Genomic DNA, 14440 nt, shown 5'->3' with positions numbered 1-14440 from the left:
AAGGTCCCTTCAATGGCAGAGGGGGTGAATCCCTTTTGTCCCAAGTCCCATAGCATCGTCCCCAAAAAATCCTGCTGCCCACGGTCGCTAGGCAACATTCCCCAGGTGGGAGTGAGCCGGGTCTAATCTGTGTGATTATTTTAAGACCCGGGTAATACCCAAGCACAAAGGCTGGCAGATAAAACTCACACCATGGTAATTCTTTTCTGATTGCCAAACACAGGGATGAGGTAGGGAAGGTATTAACTTCACCCGAAATTAATACGACGGGAGCCGGCACATCTCCTGTGCTCAAGGTGGTGGGGGAGGAGCGGGGGAGTGGGGAGGGGAGGAGGAGAAGAAGAAAAAAGAGGGAGGTGGGGGGGGTTCGGGCGGCGGGTGCAGGAGTGTTGGCGGGCGGGCGGGGGTGGGCGAGTGGGTGGGTGAGCGGGCGGGAGAAAAGCAGAATATGGAATCTTTGATGAGCATTTCATCTAAAACAGCTGGCTCCCCGCACAGCCGTATAGGCTTTGTTTGCCGGATGAAAGCGCACCGGGGAATTGGCAGGAGAGGCTGTTGACAGAGGATTTTTTTTTGGTTAAACAAAAAGAAGTCCCCTTTGTGATCCCCGTGGCCTGAGCTGGACCCTGTGACCTTTAGCATCACGATGTTTGTACGGCTGCACCGATGCATTGTTGTGGCCGGACCTATCATCAACACCTCTTGGTTGTGGTCAGACCTATCCCTGATGCGGTCGTCATGTTGTGGCTGCCCTATTGTCAATACACGATAGTTTCTTATCATTGAGGGTTCTGGACCTACTGTAAATGCCCAAATGGGGACTTTGTGTTGTACCAGGAAACGTCCTACGGTTGTGGCCGGACCCCATTGTAAACGGATGATGGCGTCTCATTATTTACGGCCATACCTATCACCAATACCCAACGGCGTCTGTCTCTCCCAGAATGTCTGATGGCATGCGCTGGTGTCCGCTTGCTCAGAAGAAACACCTGATCGGTGTCTCCGGCTGCAACCACGCCTCGCCACAAAGCCTCAAGGTGTCGGGTGATCTGCAGTGGCTACTGCTCGGTGTGTTGGTCGGTGGGCGGGGGTGGGGGTGCCTCGCCACACCTGCCTGCAATGCCTCATGGGAGTCTCCTTGTGTCTGCGTGGTCGCCTCAGTCGTCACTCTCAACTCGCGTCACTCTTGCAAACGAGACGATTCTGGTCTCTGTAGTTCTTTCCGCCGGTGTAAAACCAAATAACACCGAAAGCCTACACCTAGGCCTGCCTGTGCCGAGTGAAAACCTAAACGTTTTTCTTTTTGCAAGTATGGCTATAGATCAGCACAATATTGATTCGTGCCGTGAAATTTTACTTCCGTTCACATGTCAAACATTGGCATCGTACAGAGATAATGTTGACTTCACATTAACACGCACAAGTGTTTGTCCAACAACAAAAAATGCCTTCGGGACAATCACGTTCTCATTCTCACTTATAGGCACAATCACAAAAGTGGATATGAGGAGTAGTTTCTGCTGCTAGATACTTGTTCCCTAGCCGTGCACCAATATAAGCTAGCCCACTATTTTCTGAGGAACACTATTCTAAAGTGGCCTACTATTCTTATGCCTGTATTATATGTGAACCGTTACGAATATTACTTATCACCAAATCACCCACGGTGCGCCAGCTCTCGTCAAATCTCAGCTCAGCAAGTTTGAACCTGGATAATGCTTGGATGGGCGACCGCCACGCGCGCATACGTGTTGCCACAGGGTTGAGGAGCTATGTGTTGGGTAGTCAAGGTCACTGGAGAGACATCCATTGCTGTACTGTACTCGTCTGTGCTCTCCAGCTTCACCAACCTGCTCTCACCAGCGTGGTGAAGTGTCGTCAAGCGACCTCTACGACCCGCACGGCATGGGAAGGCCCTCATCCAGCAGTGGACTGACAGCAGGGCTGTGCCTGTGCATCACAATTGTGCCACTGTCGTAAGTGATGGGTGAAGCAGTGGCACAGAGATTCAGGCGCTGTGCTGTGAACCCAAGTTTGATTCCCGTCCACAGGCAACGTCAATGACGCGCGATGTCCGAACCAGTCCTGGGTCTCCCCCAATTCCTCGCCAACCCGCACTGACCAGCATGGTGAAGTATGGTCAAACCACTCCTGAGTACTGACACGGCATGTGGAAGCCTTCATCCAGCAGTGGATTGCCATGGCTCCTGCTACTGATGAGAGCTCTAGTGGTGGGGGGAGGGGGTTGGCAGGTCTTTGGAAGAGCCACGGTGAGACCCGGGCCAGAGTCCCAAACGGCAAGCGGGGCACAGCTGTGACCACAAAAGGGTCCAAACTTTCCATCATGTCCTGCAAGTCACGTGACATCACCGTACTGCATGTGTAATGCACACGGCCTTGTTAGACCCCCATAATAATTATTATTGAAATTATGAAATGTGCTCCTATTATAAGCGAACCACTATTATGGCCTTGTTGAATTCCCTGGATTGATAAATGCCCCCTCTCTATAAGCACTATGTATATACACACACCCGAGTTGCCTTGACCCTACAAACCTCAGGCAAATGTGCATTATAAGAGGCCCTGAGAAGTGCCTCAAAACAATAATTGCTTTGTGTTCCTCAAGGAATTCCTGGGTTGCTCTTTAAGAACAAGCGGCACTAAAGCAAACAGCGAAAGTGGTGGAGGAGGAAGCAAAAAAATACTCCCGACACCTCAAATGTGCTGCTTGGCTTTATTTACTCTACTCTGTCACTGACGGCTTTTCTGGCACTAAGAGCACTGGCCCTGAATTTCTGGGATGCCTCTACACCCGCGCACCCCCCCCGCCCTGCTAGCTCTGTGTGGCCGTGCGCCGGTGCAGGCTTACATGAGGAGGGCCTTTAAAGGCCCGCGCGTTTCATCTTCTAAACACTGGGACTTCAACTAATGAAAATTGGGTAAATTTTTTTTTTAAATCCTTGTCAGCAAAGGCTTAACAAACACGGGGCAAATAAAAAAAGAGGAGGATAGCGCTGAATCATTATAATTGGAGCCCGTGTACACGCCCATGTATACGTGGGAGTGTACACGCCGATTGTGTGTTTGTGAGGGTGTACACGCCCATGTTTCTTAAATCCGACCCCCCCCTTTCTTCTGTCCACCCAGCGGCGTAGATGGGTTCACCACGGTCAATTGATGAGCAAGTTGCACGTGATGGGGCAAGGTGTGGGTACACCCACCCCTTACAAGACTGCCAGTGTAGAACAATAGGCCTCAAACTCTCTGGAGGGTGTAGGGGGGGGCTCTCAAGTGCTCCCTCTCCAGGATGCCTTTCCGCCAGCAGTGGCACGAGCGAGCAATTGCAGGGCTGCACCTTTACTTTTAAAAGCACGCGAGCTAGGCCACGACACGGTTGAATCGGACGCAGCGCCAATCCCGACGCTACTGAAACAACAGAGGAGCCGTCGCTCCGTCGCACACGACTACAAACGCTTCCACGTGCGACGGGAGTTGGGGGGGCGGGGGGGGAGGAGGAAGTGACAGACAGGGGGCCGGCCTCCTGAGCGGACGTCTTCCTGCGGTGGGAATGGTGTGGTTACATTTGCTCTGAACCGCCAAATGCGTCGGGTGTTGTGGTCAACCGGGGCGGCTCTCTGTTCTCAGCCAGGCGTGGCTCGGGCTCGCGCGCTTGGCTGTGACTCGGGGGCCCTCGTTTTCGGAGGCTGAAATTTCAGCCACATCTGGAATGAATAGCGATGTGAAACGCACACAGCTGCCAGAGCAAAATACCAGAGACAGTGTGTTGTTTATTTATGTGGAATGTCCGTGGTTCTCTGTACGTTTTGGCAGCTGAGCGCGTGTAATAGATAGGGATAACCGCCTCACGGAGATGTCAATTACATATGAAGTGCAAAAACGAGTTTCAAAAGCCACGTTAATGTAATTTCTAGCCATGTGAAAATAATAAAGATCTCGCGCTAAACAAACCTCGGTGCCGAACGGAAATGCGTCCATTTAAACACAAAAGCCACTGCCGCTGTTCTCAGCCAAAACCCGAACCGGACTGGTGTGCGGCGCGGGGAGCGCACGTTATGAATTGGCCATCAATAAACACAAAAATACCTCGGAACAGTAAAGTTCAGCTGACCTTTTGTAATTGGGCACTGACGTTCAATATTGGCCTTGATGGCTGACAGCTCGGCTCTATCTCAGGGGTAGGTGTGCGTCGAGCGTGGGGGAGCCGCACTAATACGCTTCCCCCCCCCCCCCGAAATGTCACGCAGGCGGGCGAGCGAGCGAACGGGCGAGCAGGCGGGCGGGCGGAGCAATGACAAGAGCATCTTGTTCAGTGCGTTCTGCTTGGCCGATTATTATGTGTAATTAAAATGGCAGAGGGCAGTCCGATGAAAGGCTTTTAATGGATCCATAACTGCACGAGGCCCTGAAGGAATGAGAGAGGGGAGACAACGCGGATTATCCAACAGAGATTATTGGGCGCCTGCCTGTCAGCTTTATTATTATTATTATGTTACTATCGGCTGACGGAAGGGCGACAGAGAACGCTGGGAAATTACAAAAAAAACGCTGCCTTTTGGGCCATCGTAATTTCATTTACAATATGCAGCACGGAGCCCGAATTACGACATCAAAAGCAGGACACCCTCAATTAATGCTGCACCTTTGCCGGCTCGCCGCACAGTCTGCGGAGGAGACGGCTCAATCGTGGCACGGGGGGCTGCCACGTTGTGTCTTTGCGGCGGCGCTTGAGTGCGGAGCAGTACGATAACTACCCGCGGATGAGAAGTGAACAAATTAGCCGCTCGAGTGCATTCCTGCAGCCGAGCTACCAACGGCGGCGCTTCCTTCGTGCCGCATCAGGCAAATCTGCTCGCTATTATTCCTCGCAAACCGGGCCCGATTGCAACTTGTGCACGTAAACCCACACTGCACTATCAAGGAAAACGGCAAAACGGCCGCACGCATTGATACAACTGCGGAGTTGAGAGGCGGTGCCTAGGTTTTTTGTGGGTGTACTCTCCAATTAGTTTTCTTGCTGTACCGTGTCAGCTTAATGTTGGACGTTTTGTGCCACGTGCTGGGAGCAATTCGATAGATAACTATATAATGCAAAACTAAACGAATTATATTGTGTCACGGCATATTCCCCCCGTATTTATTTTCCCACTCGCTTCGCCATCCGCCCCCCTTCCCCCCATAGAGTGAATTTTGGAAATAACGGTAGGCTAACGTGCCGATGCCGCATTTTCTGGTCAAAGTGGGGGGGGGGGGGGGGGAACGCCAGCCACCACCTGTACCACGAGAAAACGCTTGGCGCTGTTCGCCGCCGAACCGGCCCCCGTGGCCCGTGGTCCTGGCGAGGCCAGCCACATGCCCCTCCCCCCCCCCGAGTTCCGTCCCAACAGAGACAGACACGCGGGATAACGTGCGATCGCAGTGAGCGCCCCTCGCGTAATTACTGTCTGGCCATTTAAACCCGCGGCTGGAAGGCAACACCGGCTCGCTTTAGAGAAAATCGAATAACAGGCCGCGGACGCGCATTGTTCCTGATAATGTCACGACGGGGTGAGGTTCATTCTACCTGTGCCACAAAGTACAGGTTGGATGCCAGGGAGCACCGCAGTAAACAGGTTTAACCATTTCTCCCCCCCGCCCACCCACCACCAGTTTTTGGCCTCGGGCAGATAGAGCGATAAAAGGGCCGAAGAATAATGGTTCATTTCCATTTTGTAATGGGTGGGAAGGTTTGTTGGTAGATAACGCTGACCTTGAATTTCCCCTGGCGTTTGTGGTGAGCCGCTCGCGCTGCGATCCTCCGGGCTTTTAAACAATGGCAAGGGGCTCGCAAGTCAAAGCCATCCCAACCGAGCGCATAATTTGATTTGTTTCTTAAACAAAACGAACTCATAAATAAGAAAAGAGCATTAGAGGCTCCCCTACCTCTTCGGTAAAAGCACTCTAATAGCCACGCGACAGATTGAGCCTCTCTTCCATGCAGCCCCTGCGCGGGTATTCACCGGGAGGGTGTCTCGCTCACCCGAACTTGCCACCCTGGGAGACGGGAGCCGTCAGCGCGGAGAAAGATGAGCATCGTTTCTAACGGACGTCACGCAGTTCTGCAGGAATTCCCCAATATTCACAATTCAAAAAGGACAGAAACGGTAAACACGGTTCGTTTCTAGATAATTTTTTTACAAACGCGGCAGTTGCTCTCGCACCCAACACCGCGCCCCGGCGTCATCCAGCATCAAAACGTAAATCCCGCATCTTTACAAAACAAAAGCCCCAATCGCGATTAATAAAACCACTTTTGCATTTCAATGGCTATGCCGAGATTGTCGAGGAGATAGCGGTGCACGAGCGCAGCTCACGGGGCCCCTTGCTCGTTGTGGCGCTGAACATATACAGCGGCCGTAAAATGTTTTTCCAAAACTCCCAGTTGCCAAGACATTAGGGGGCAAACCAACACGCAGTGGTGTTTGGATATTAGAAAGCGGAGGGCCCCGCAGGTCCCGGCCCTTACAGTCCATGGCTCTGGGGCCGCTCGCGGCTACCCTCGATCGAGTCCCGCGGTGCGCCGACTGGCGCACCCCGTGTTTATTCGACCTTCGAATTTTTTACGTTTATTACGGTGGCCGAGCTTTTGCTTGTTTTTTCCTTTCCTCCAGCCGGGAGCCGCGCAGCGCACTGTAAGCCGCCATCCCCTTAGCGTCGTAGCCGTTCGCCGGCGCGGCACAGCAGCGTGTTACATCACGATCGGCAGCCGCTCAAGAAGCGGAGCCCCCGGTAGCGAAACACGAGCGCGCGTTTACTCTTTGGCGTGGCGAGCGGCGGCTTGGCTGCCGCGCGCGGCAAGGAAGTTCTGAGCGCCGCGTCCCTCCCTCCTCTTGCACACATTACAGCCATCCTTTTCAACTTACAGACTTAGCAGATCTTGTGCGTAAAAGAGGCATTAGGCAAAATGAATTTGAATTTTCTGTGCCGAGTGAGGAAGGGGTAAAAAAAAAACACGTGTCCAAAGCAAATAATACGTTTTGTATGCTGTGATCAGTAAGCTCTGTGGGCTTCCTGGATTTATGCGTTTGTGAGCGCCACTGGGAGGACGAGCAGAGCGTCGCTGGCAGCGACTTCAAAGGGCGGCGAGCCCGTGAGAGCAGAGTGATATGCGAGCTGTGCGCTTTGGCAAATTACCCACCTGGTATCTTAAAATGAGTTTAAAACTAACTCAAGATGTGCTTCAACTTTTAAGTTTTAATAACCTTTCCAAGCAACCGAGCTCAATTTAGACATCCCCCCGGCCGTATCAGTGGGCTTGTAATTCGGCTTGAAAATGTACATTTGTTAAAAAATGTGCCGGACGGGCCTGAGAGCCCCGCCAAATCAACCGCTTAGAGCGAAAACATCAGAGATATTAGATCAAAAAGGAACCATCAACATTGTAGCTCCAGATTATTAATAATTCTATCACGCTCAGATTTGTCTCTTTTATCGCTAATGCCTTATATATTGAAGATTTTTTTCAAAAAAGTTATACAATTTCGTTAAGCCAAAAGCTCCAAACTTCCCTTTTTCATCTCAAATTTCGTCACTGTGAGCCGGTGATTCCATGCGTTTAATGCCAAGTTTGCTACAACCACCACTCTCTGCCTTGGCATGGTGTGGTTAGGGATTGTGTCCTGGTTTGGTGCGGTTACAATTCGTGTGGTTAGGGTCCGCGCAACTCCGATTAGCACGGTTGGCTATGTATGGTGCGAAAGAAGTTCAACATACATACGTAGATGCACTGGCCGGCGTAGTCAAGCTCTGTATGTTTTACCGATATGTTCACGTCGAGTATGCTGGTGCTATTAGGCTTTGCGTTTGAGGTTGTGTGGAGGCGGGGGTTGGTGGATCGCACGCAAATGTTGTGAAACTACGTTCCCTTGAGCGTCGCGGAGGCGCCATGCCCTGGCTTGCGAGGAAAAAGCAGTACAGAAAGTGGACTAATCGCCATCTGTTTCCATCTGTACGGGGATAGAGTGTTGCCCCTTCGCATGCAATGGGTTCTCTGGGTGCTCTGGTTTCCTCCCACTTGCATGAACACAACTCATCATTATATTCTTGGTTCTTTCGATAAAGTCACGTAGAAGGGAAATAATAAAATAATATGAATATAAAACAATAAAAATTCTCACGACGTTTGGACTGCAACACAAGCAATCAACATCAGGTGTGACTTTACCGAAAGAACCAAGAATATGAATCCCTGCAGTCACGAAAGCTTTAATCAAAATTTTATACAACTCATCATTAATTGGCTGAACACATCTTAAAGTAAAAACCCAATGTAGCAGGACCCTCCAAAAATAGAGTCAAGTGTGGCTTTCCTCGATAAGTAATTATCATTATCACTACTACATTCTATGAAGTGGGAATCTATGCGTTGTTTTCACGTGGTTACTGCTGTTAGGGCTCTGTATGTGGTGGCTGGCGTGGTTAGACCATGTGTGGTTCGGTTTGTTGTTTCGTGTGCGGTAGTGCAGCGGTTAGCGCTATGCTGCACTAAGAACCCGGAGACCTGAGTTCGATTCTCGCTCACGGCTAACACCAGTGACGATTAATTATCCGAACCGGTTCTGGGCCTCCCCTACATCGACTCGGCCTCAAATGAGTACCTGGTGTGGGTGTGTCGTAAACATCTCCAGTGTCGTAAACATCTCCAGTGCCTATGAAGGCTGTGCCGGCCTTCATAGGCACTCGCTAACAGCACTTGCCCCAACAGTCTGTTAAGACTGACGGAGGAGGGGGGGATCTTTGCGTTTGTATTTTTGGCTGGTGTGTGGCGAGTATGGTTGGGCGGTGCGCCGCCCCCCCCCATCACGCGCATCCCTCACCAGCCAACGTTAAACGAGTCAACAGGTGTCATGAAACGTGGGATGACGGTTTTGCTCCGCCATCGCAGCACTACCGTGGCTCCCCGTGCCCTGAAGGACACCTTGGAATGCGAGTTATTGTGACGGAAATTGACAGCTTAAAACACATCTTGGCAGAGTTTTGCGGAGGGAAACGGCTTATCCAGTCAGCAAAGGCCCTCGTAACGACCTCCGCTTAATTTTGACCGCGTTTGTCACACGCAATATTGTTTCTCCCCGACCCGGTACGATGCCAAGCTCAAAACCACCAACCCCCGCCCCTCACACTGAATCAATTTATGCACGACTAAAAAACTCTGCTGATTGAAAGCAGCTTTGCTTACAAAAGTAATTTTCATGACATTGTTCAATTTTCCAATTACGCGAACGCCCCCCTGCCCCCCCGCCCTCCCTCTCACCTCCAAGTCGCCCCGTTACCTCGCATTCTGATAATGATTTCGCTCGCCGCCCCTCCCCCCTCCCAAAGCTCTCCCCTTCAAATCGTATTCTGCTGAAGTACAACCCTATCGTGTAATGGGCAGGAACGCATTTCAATTTCCAGCCCCAATATTCCGCGACGCGCTGGCGCACCGCCGTAACGCTACACGCGGTATTCCTGGGCAGGATCGCTCCGTGCTTTGAAGTTACCCTCTTAATTTTTAACCTTTTAGAATTATGACGGACAAGCCTGCGGGCACAGCCAATGTCCATATATGTGTTACAGTTTTCATTTTTCATTTTCTAAAACTCTGAACCGTGGCAAAGTTCCACAACATCTAATAAACTTAGAAATGAATTTCAGATTTGGTGGAGGGGAGAGAAAAAAAATACTTGAGCAGCATTCCTACCCAAAGCTGTGGATCGCACGCAACAGCACTTCATAAATCTTAATCATTCCCTGGTTTTTTAATGAGCCACATGGTTCTGCTACTTTCTTGTCTGCGGCTCAAACCGCAAAATGGGTCCCAAATCTGGAGCAGGGGCATTAACGTAATGGGAGCGGAAATTAAAGATTACACCGGGGGAGAAAGTTTGCCTAATGGAAACCTTTTGGGGCTGGATTTTGTAACCTTCTGCATGCCTCGGAGAGAAGCCGGGGAAGCAGGCTAGGTGGAGAGGAGGGTTGATGGCAGGGGTTGGTGGGGGTGGGAGCAAGCAAGGTGGAGGGGAGAGGGCGAGGTGGCGAGGAGGGGGGGGGTACGAGCGGGGTGAAGGAGAGGCGGGGGGGCCTGGGGCAAGTGGTTCCCATCAACCCTGCGCGCTCTCACATTTTCCCCATCTGATGGGCCTAATGAGAACAAGCTGTGCCGCCGCAGCCCAGGCCTCGACGCGAGCTGCTGCTGCTGCTGCCGCCCCCTCTGCTGCCGTCTAGACGCGACGAGGTGTGCCTGCTCCTGAGTGGGGCGCGACCCCTTGCCGATCCAGGTCAGGTTACCCTCCCAGCTGCCACGGCCCACCACAGGGCCTATCTGTTATTGAAATGCCCGTCCGCTGTGAATGCACCGTTGCTTCCTCGGGAAGGGACGTCCGATGCAGACATTGTCTAACTAGCTAGGTGGCGGTGATCCAAAGGAAAAGCTTTCATGTAAATTGATAAAGCAGACAAGAAAAGTTGGTGAGTAATATAACGTATCGTAGAAAATGCAGCTGGTGCTTTTTTTTTTGCCGTGACAGTGGGTCCCTATAGAAACAAATAGAATACAGAATTACAGCTTTGGAGTTCCTAATGTGATGCATGTGTGAACACTCATTTTCAGATACAGAACATTTATAAGTGAGTGCTTTCTTCTCCCCGGTGTCTTCCCCACCGCCTGCTCGCCCCGCACCTCTGCGGCGGGTGCCCTTCCCCGCCTGCGCTCTATCCCATGCGCACCGGTGTGATGGAAACGAGCGAAAGTAAAACAAATGCCAATGCGGGCGCAGGCGCTCGCACGAACGCACTCGCGCACGCGCACAATACACGTGCGCGCTACGAAAGCCGCTTCTTGATATTGCTGGATTAGACAATGAAGAGCTGTCACTCTCCTAGACACTCTATTAAATCAAAAACAGCCAAAGCATGCTTTAAACCTTACGTTTCGAGCATGTGTTATCAATTGCATTACACACACACAATAACAAAGATCCCCCACGTAGCCTTGATCAGACTGCCGGGGCAAGTGCTGTTAGTGAGCACGTATTAATGCTGGGATGCCCCACGAGGAGGTGGGTGCTCAGCACCACCCCCCCCCCCCGCCCCCCAGTGCTTTGTGTTTACACACGGCACCAGGTACTCGCATGAGGCACAGTTAACCTCAGGAAGGCCCAGGCCCAGTTTAAATATTCGTCACCGACATTATCCATGAGCGGGAATCGAACTTTTGTCGCCAGATTCGTAGCACGGGGAGGGGATAATCACCGCCATCCACCGCTCCCTTCCACAAACACACGATCGCAGCAACAGCTGCCATTCGCGGATAAGTGGTGGTGACATCACCATAGCACCTGTGCCAAGCTAGGTGCATTTTGAGGATGCGTGAAGTGTGGATGGGTCACTGTTGGCAGGAGGTCATGGGACAGACCCCAGGTGCCATGGGTCGACTGACTGAGGGCGCACTCACCACCTGTGCTGCCTACTGCGCCACACTGCTGCGTATTAGCCACACGCACGCACGTGCGCACTTACGTACGTACACACGCACGCGCCGTGGATGCGAGCCACTCACCGCTCTGCGGCTGTGGCGCCTCGCGCACGCAGAAGATCTGCGCCAGCTCGTCCTCCCCGCCCGCCACCCCCAGTCCGGCGGCCGTGACCCCGCCGGCCCCCGCAGCCTCCTGCGCCAGGCCTCGGTGGAGCTGCTGCAGTCGGCGCAGGCCCTCGCTCTGCTGGTGGCGCAGCGAGCGCGCGTGCTGCAGCAGAGCGAGCTTGGCGTGCGTGGAGAAGTCGCAGAGCGTGCACACGAACAGGCAGCCCTCCACCGGCGACGAGGCCTCCTGCTTCTGCAGGTGCTGCGGGGTTCGGACGGAAGGAGGAGGATGGGGGAGAGTTAGGGAACCGTTAGGAGATGGGAGGGCAGTGCTAAGTGTTTCCTCGCCGCGTGTGTGTGGGGGACGGGTCCGGGAGGTTTTAGAACACTCCCGCCACGCTGCCAAATTTAGGAAAACTTACATGGCTCTTTGACCCCCTTACAAAGCCCAAACCAGGCGCTGAGAAACTCTGAAAATAAAACTTTCAACAATGTCCTTTGCAAAAAAAAAAAAACTTTCATTCATTCATCATCACCTGGTAATATATAAGTGTGAGTTAATAAAAAAAAAGCCCATCATAACAACAGTTCACAACAATTCGTGCCGATCCATATAGTACTGCAGCCGCCAGTGGGCTCCATACAAGCCAACTCTGGCTCCCAAGATTACAAAAGGTGACTAATAACAATGACGATGACATGAAAGTACGACTACACTCCTCCCCCTCCACCCGTTCCCCATCTTTATCTTCATGCCAGAACACCGGCTTTTGCCTCGTTTGGTGAGCCAGTTCGGAGTTTTAAACTCAAACTAAACTATTTATTTTATTTTACCAGGAAAGGCTCACTGAGCTACGTAGTTATTGTTTCAGAAGTCGACCTAGCCACAAATAACAGCACAACTAAGTGGCTTATCACGTGGACATTCACAGCAGACAAATACTTTAAAACGGCACGTTTCTAACCATTGTAGAGGGGGCTTAAGCCCATGGCCTCCAATCTAGCTTCACTTAAAAGTCGCCGGGACATAGATAAACCGTCAAAGTTACCGAGTTCAGCGCGTTACGTTTAAATGATATTTCCATTTCGTTACCTCCGTACGAACTGAACGAACCGTTTCAACAACTGTAGTGGTTTGGTTCAACTAGTCATCACCGGTGAAGTATAGACGATCAGCTTTCCTGCGTTCATGGATATCTGTGCACCCAGGCACACGAGTAGAAGAACACCTGGCTCCCCTCAAGAACGCTATTCCCAGTGTTCGCCTCAAATAACCTGTGGTTAAGTGCAGTTGGCGAGCACATATTAAAGTCCAACGAGGCACTAGAGGAAGCCTCTTGGCCAGAACCGCAGACGGCCGATATTCGCAGAGCAAACCTGGTCCCCACTTGTAGTGGCATTGACCTAATGGAGGACAGCAGAACAGGTGCAGACACCTCTTGCCATGGATCTTAACGCTCGCTGGGAATCAAACCAAGCTCGCGGAGGTCAAAGTGCAAAAGCGATGCACCACAGTTCCTCGACACACGCATGTCCACGCTGGCACCACACACTGACGACCAACGTCGCCCTCGTCCACGCAGCAGGTGGGGGGGTATGCCAGCGAGGCAACGTTTCTCGCTTTAGGGATAAATGCATGGTCCAGGAGCAGGGTGCGAGCGGATAACGCGTTGCACGCCTCGCCTCCACTCCTCTCCGCTCGGTAGAGCCAGAGCACGAGACGAACCGCAAACGAGAGCGCGCGGTCGGCCACATGTTCCGCAGAGCACGTGCAGTTAAGCAAACGAGGAACGCACGACAAAAAACAACCGCGTGCGCAATACCGACCGGATCGTACAGAATCACACGCGAGCCGGCACGCGCGGCGAGTTGCCCATTCGGTTAATATTCGCTCCGCCGGCATTCCCGCTCACTTGCCGTAAATCCCGCAACTCGAAAAAAAAATCGCAAACAAACGGACAAAAAATAAACCGTCGCGGTCGTCGCGCGCTCCGTCGCCGGCTCGTCCCGTCACCTCGGCGCGCGCCGGCGGGCCGTCGGAGCTGCACGCGGCCGCTGGGAAGAGCAAGGCGGCCTTCCTCTGCAGCGGCCGCATCACCTCCGAGCCCTCGCCGGGCTTCAATCCCCGCGCACCAGCGGGATGAATGCGAAATAAATAAATAATGCTTTCTTTTTTCCGGGGGGGGGGGGGGGGGGTGGGAAGAAGAGAAAAAAAATCTCCAGCCGTGCAAGGAAACAGTGAGCAAGCCGTGAGCGCCGACGCAGAGTCACGGCTTGTCCTTTCTCCGGACGCCGAGACCACGGGGAAGGTCTTTAACGGTCCGGGATGAAAGAGGACGGCTTATTTGGGAAAGTTGTATTTTGGCCAATCAAATTCCACATTGCTTGATTCCCATCTATTCTCCACCCAGCCTACAAATTATGCGGGGCCCCCCCTAAAGAGCTTAAGAGAAGAAGGGAGGATTATTGGCAGAACAAAACCCCCCTTTTGGTAACCTGCAGATTATATTAGACTGCTCTTTATTATGTTAATCTGATAACTATTTACATCAATTACTATGCAGGCTGAATTATTTGATTGAGCTGCTTTTGCCAGTGCTGCCATCCTCGGTCGTTACGTCTAAAATCACGGCTTCATTGGAGGGTCGCGCCTTTGCACCACTTTCGGAAAGTTGGCGGGCTGTTGGACGGTGCCGAATTGGCCTCGGGTATTCGTAATGTCTTTTTGCTCGCCCGGAACCGTCGTCGTCGCTGCAGCGAAAACCCGCGCCCTCATCTCCTCGTTTACCAACACGTTTGGGCTAGAGACCGCGGCCCCGG

General features: G+C 52.3%; 1 protein-coding gene across 15 annotated transcripts in view; it reads right to left on the bottom strand.

The window, feature by feature from the left end:
• The window catches only part of ZFHX3 (zinc finger homeobox 3), a 325534-nt gene that overhangs the window by 53360 nt on the left and 257734 nt on the right, over positions 1-14440 (bottom strand). For all 15 annotated transcript variants that reach the window (XM_078868818.1, XM_078868814.1, XM_078868816.1 and 12 more), the window contains one exon: positions 11600-11882. In XM_078868818.1, coding sequence (XP_078724944.1) covers positions 11600-11882 — 283 coding nt within the window. The remainder of the gene's footprint in view (positions 1-11599; positions 11883-14440) is intronic.

The sequence above is a fragment of the Lampetra fluviatilis genome, chromosome 26 (genome assembly GCF_964198595.1).
Source record: "Lampetra fluviatilis chromosome 26, kcLamFluv1.1, whole genome shotgun sequence".
Lineage (NCBI taxonomy): Eukaryota > Metazoa > Chordata > Hyperoartia > Petromyzontiformes > Petromyzontidae > Lampetra > Lampetra fluviatilis.
The sequence above is the reverse complement of the archived record's forward strand: the minus strand, read 5'-3'. Positions and strand labels throughout refer to the sequence as shown.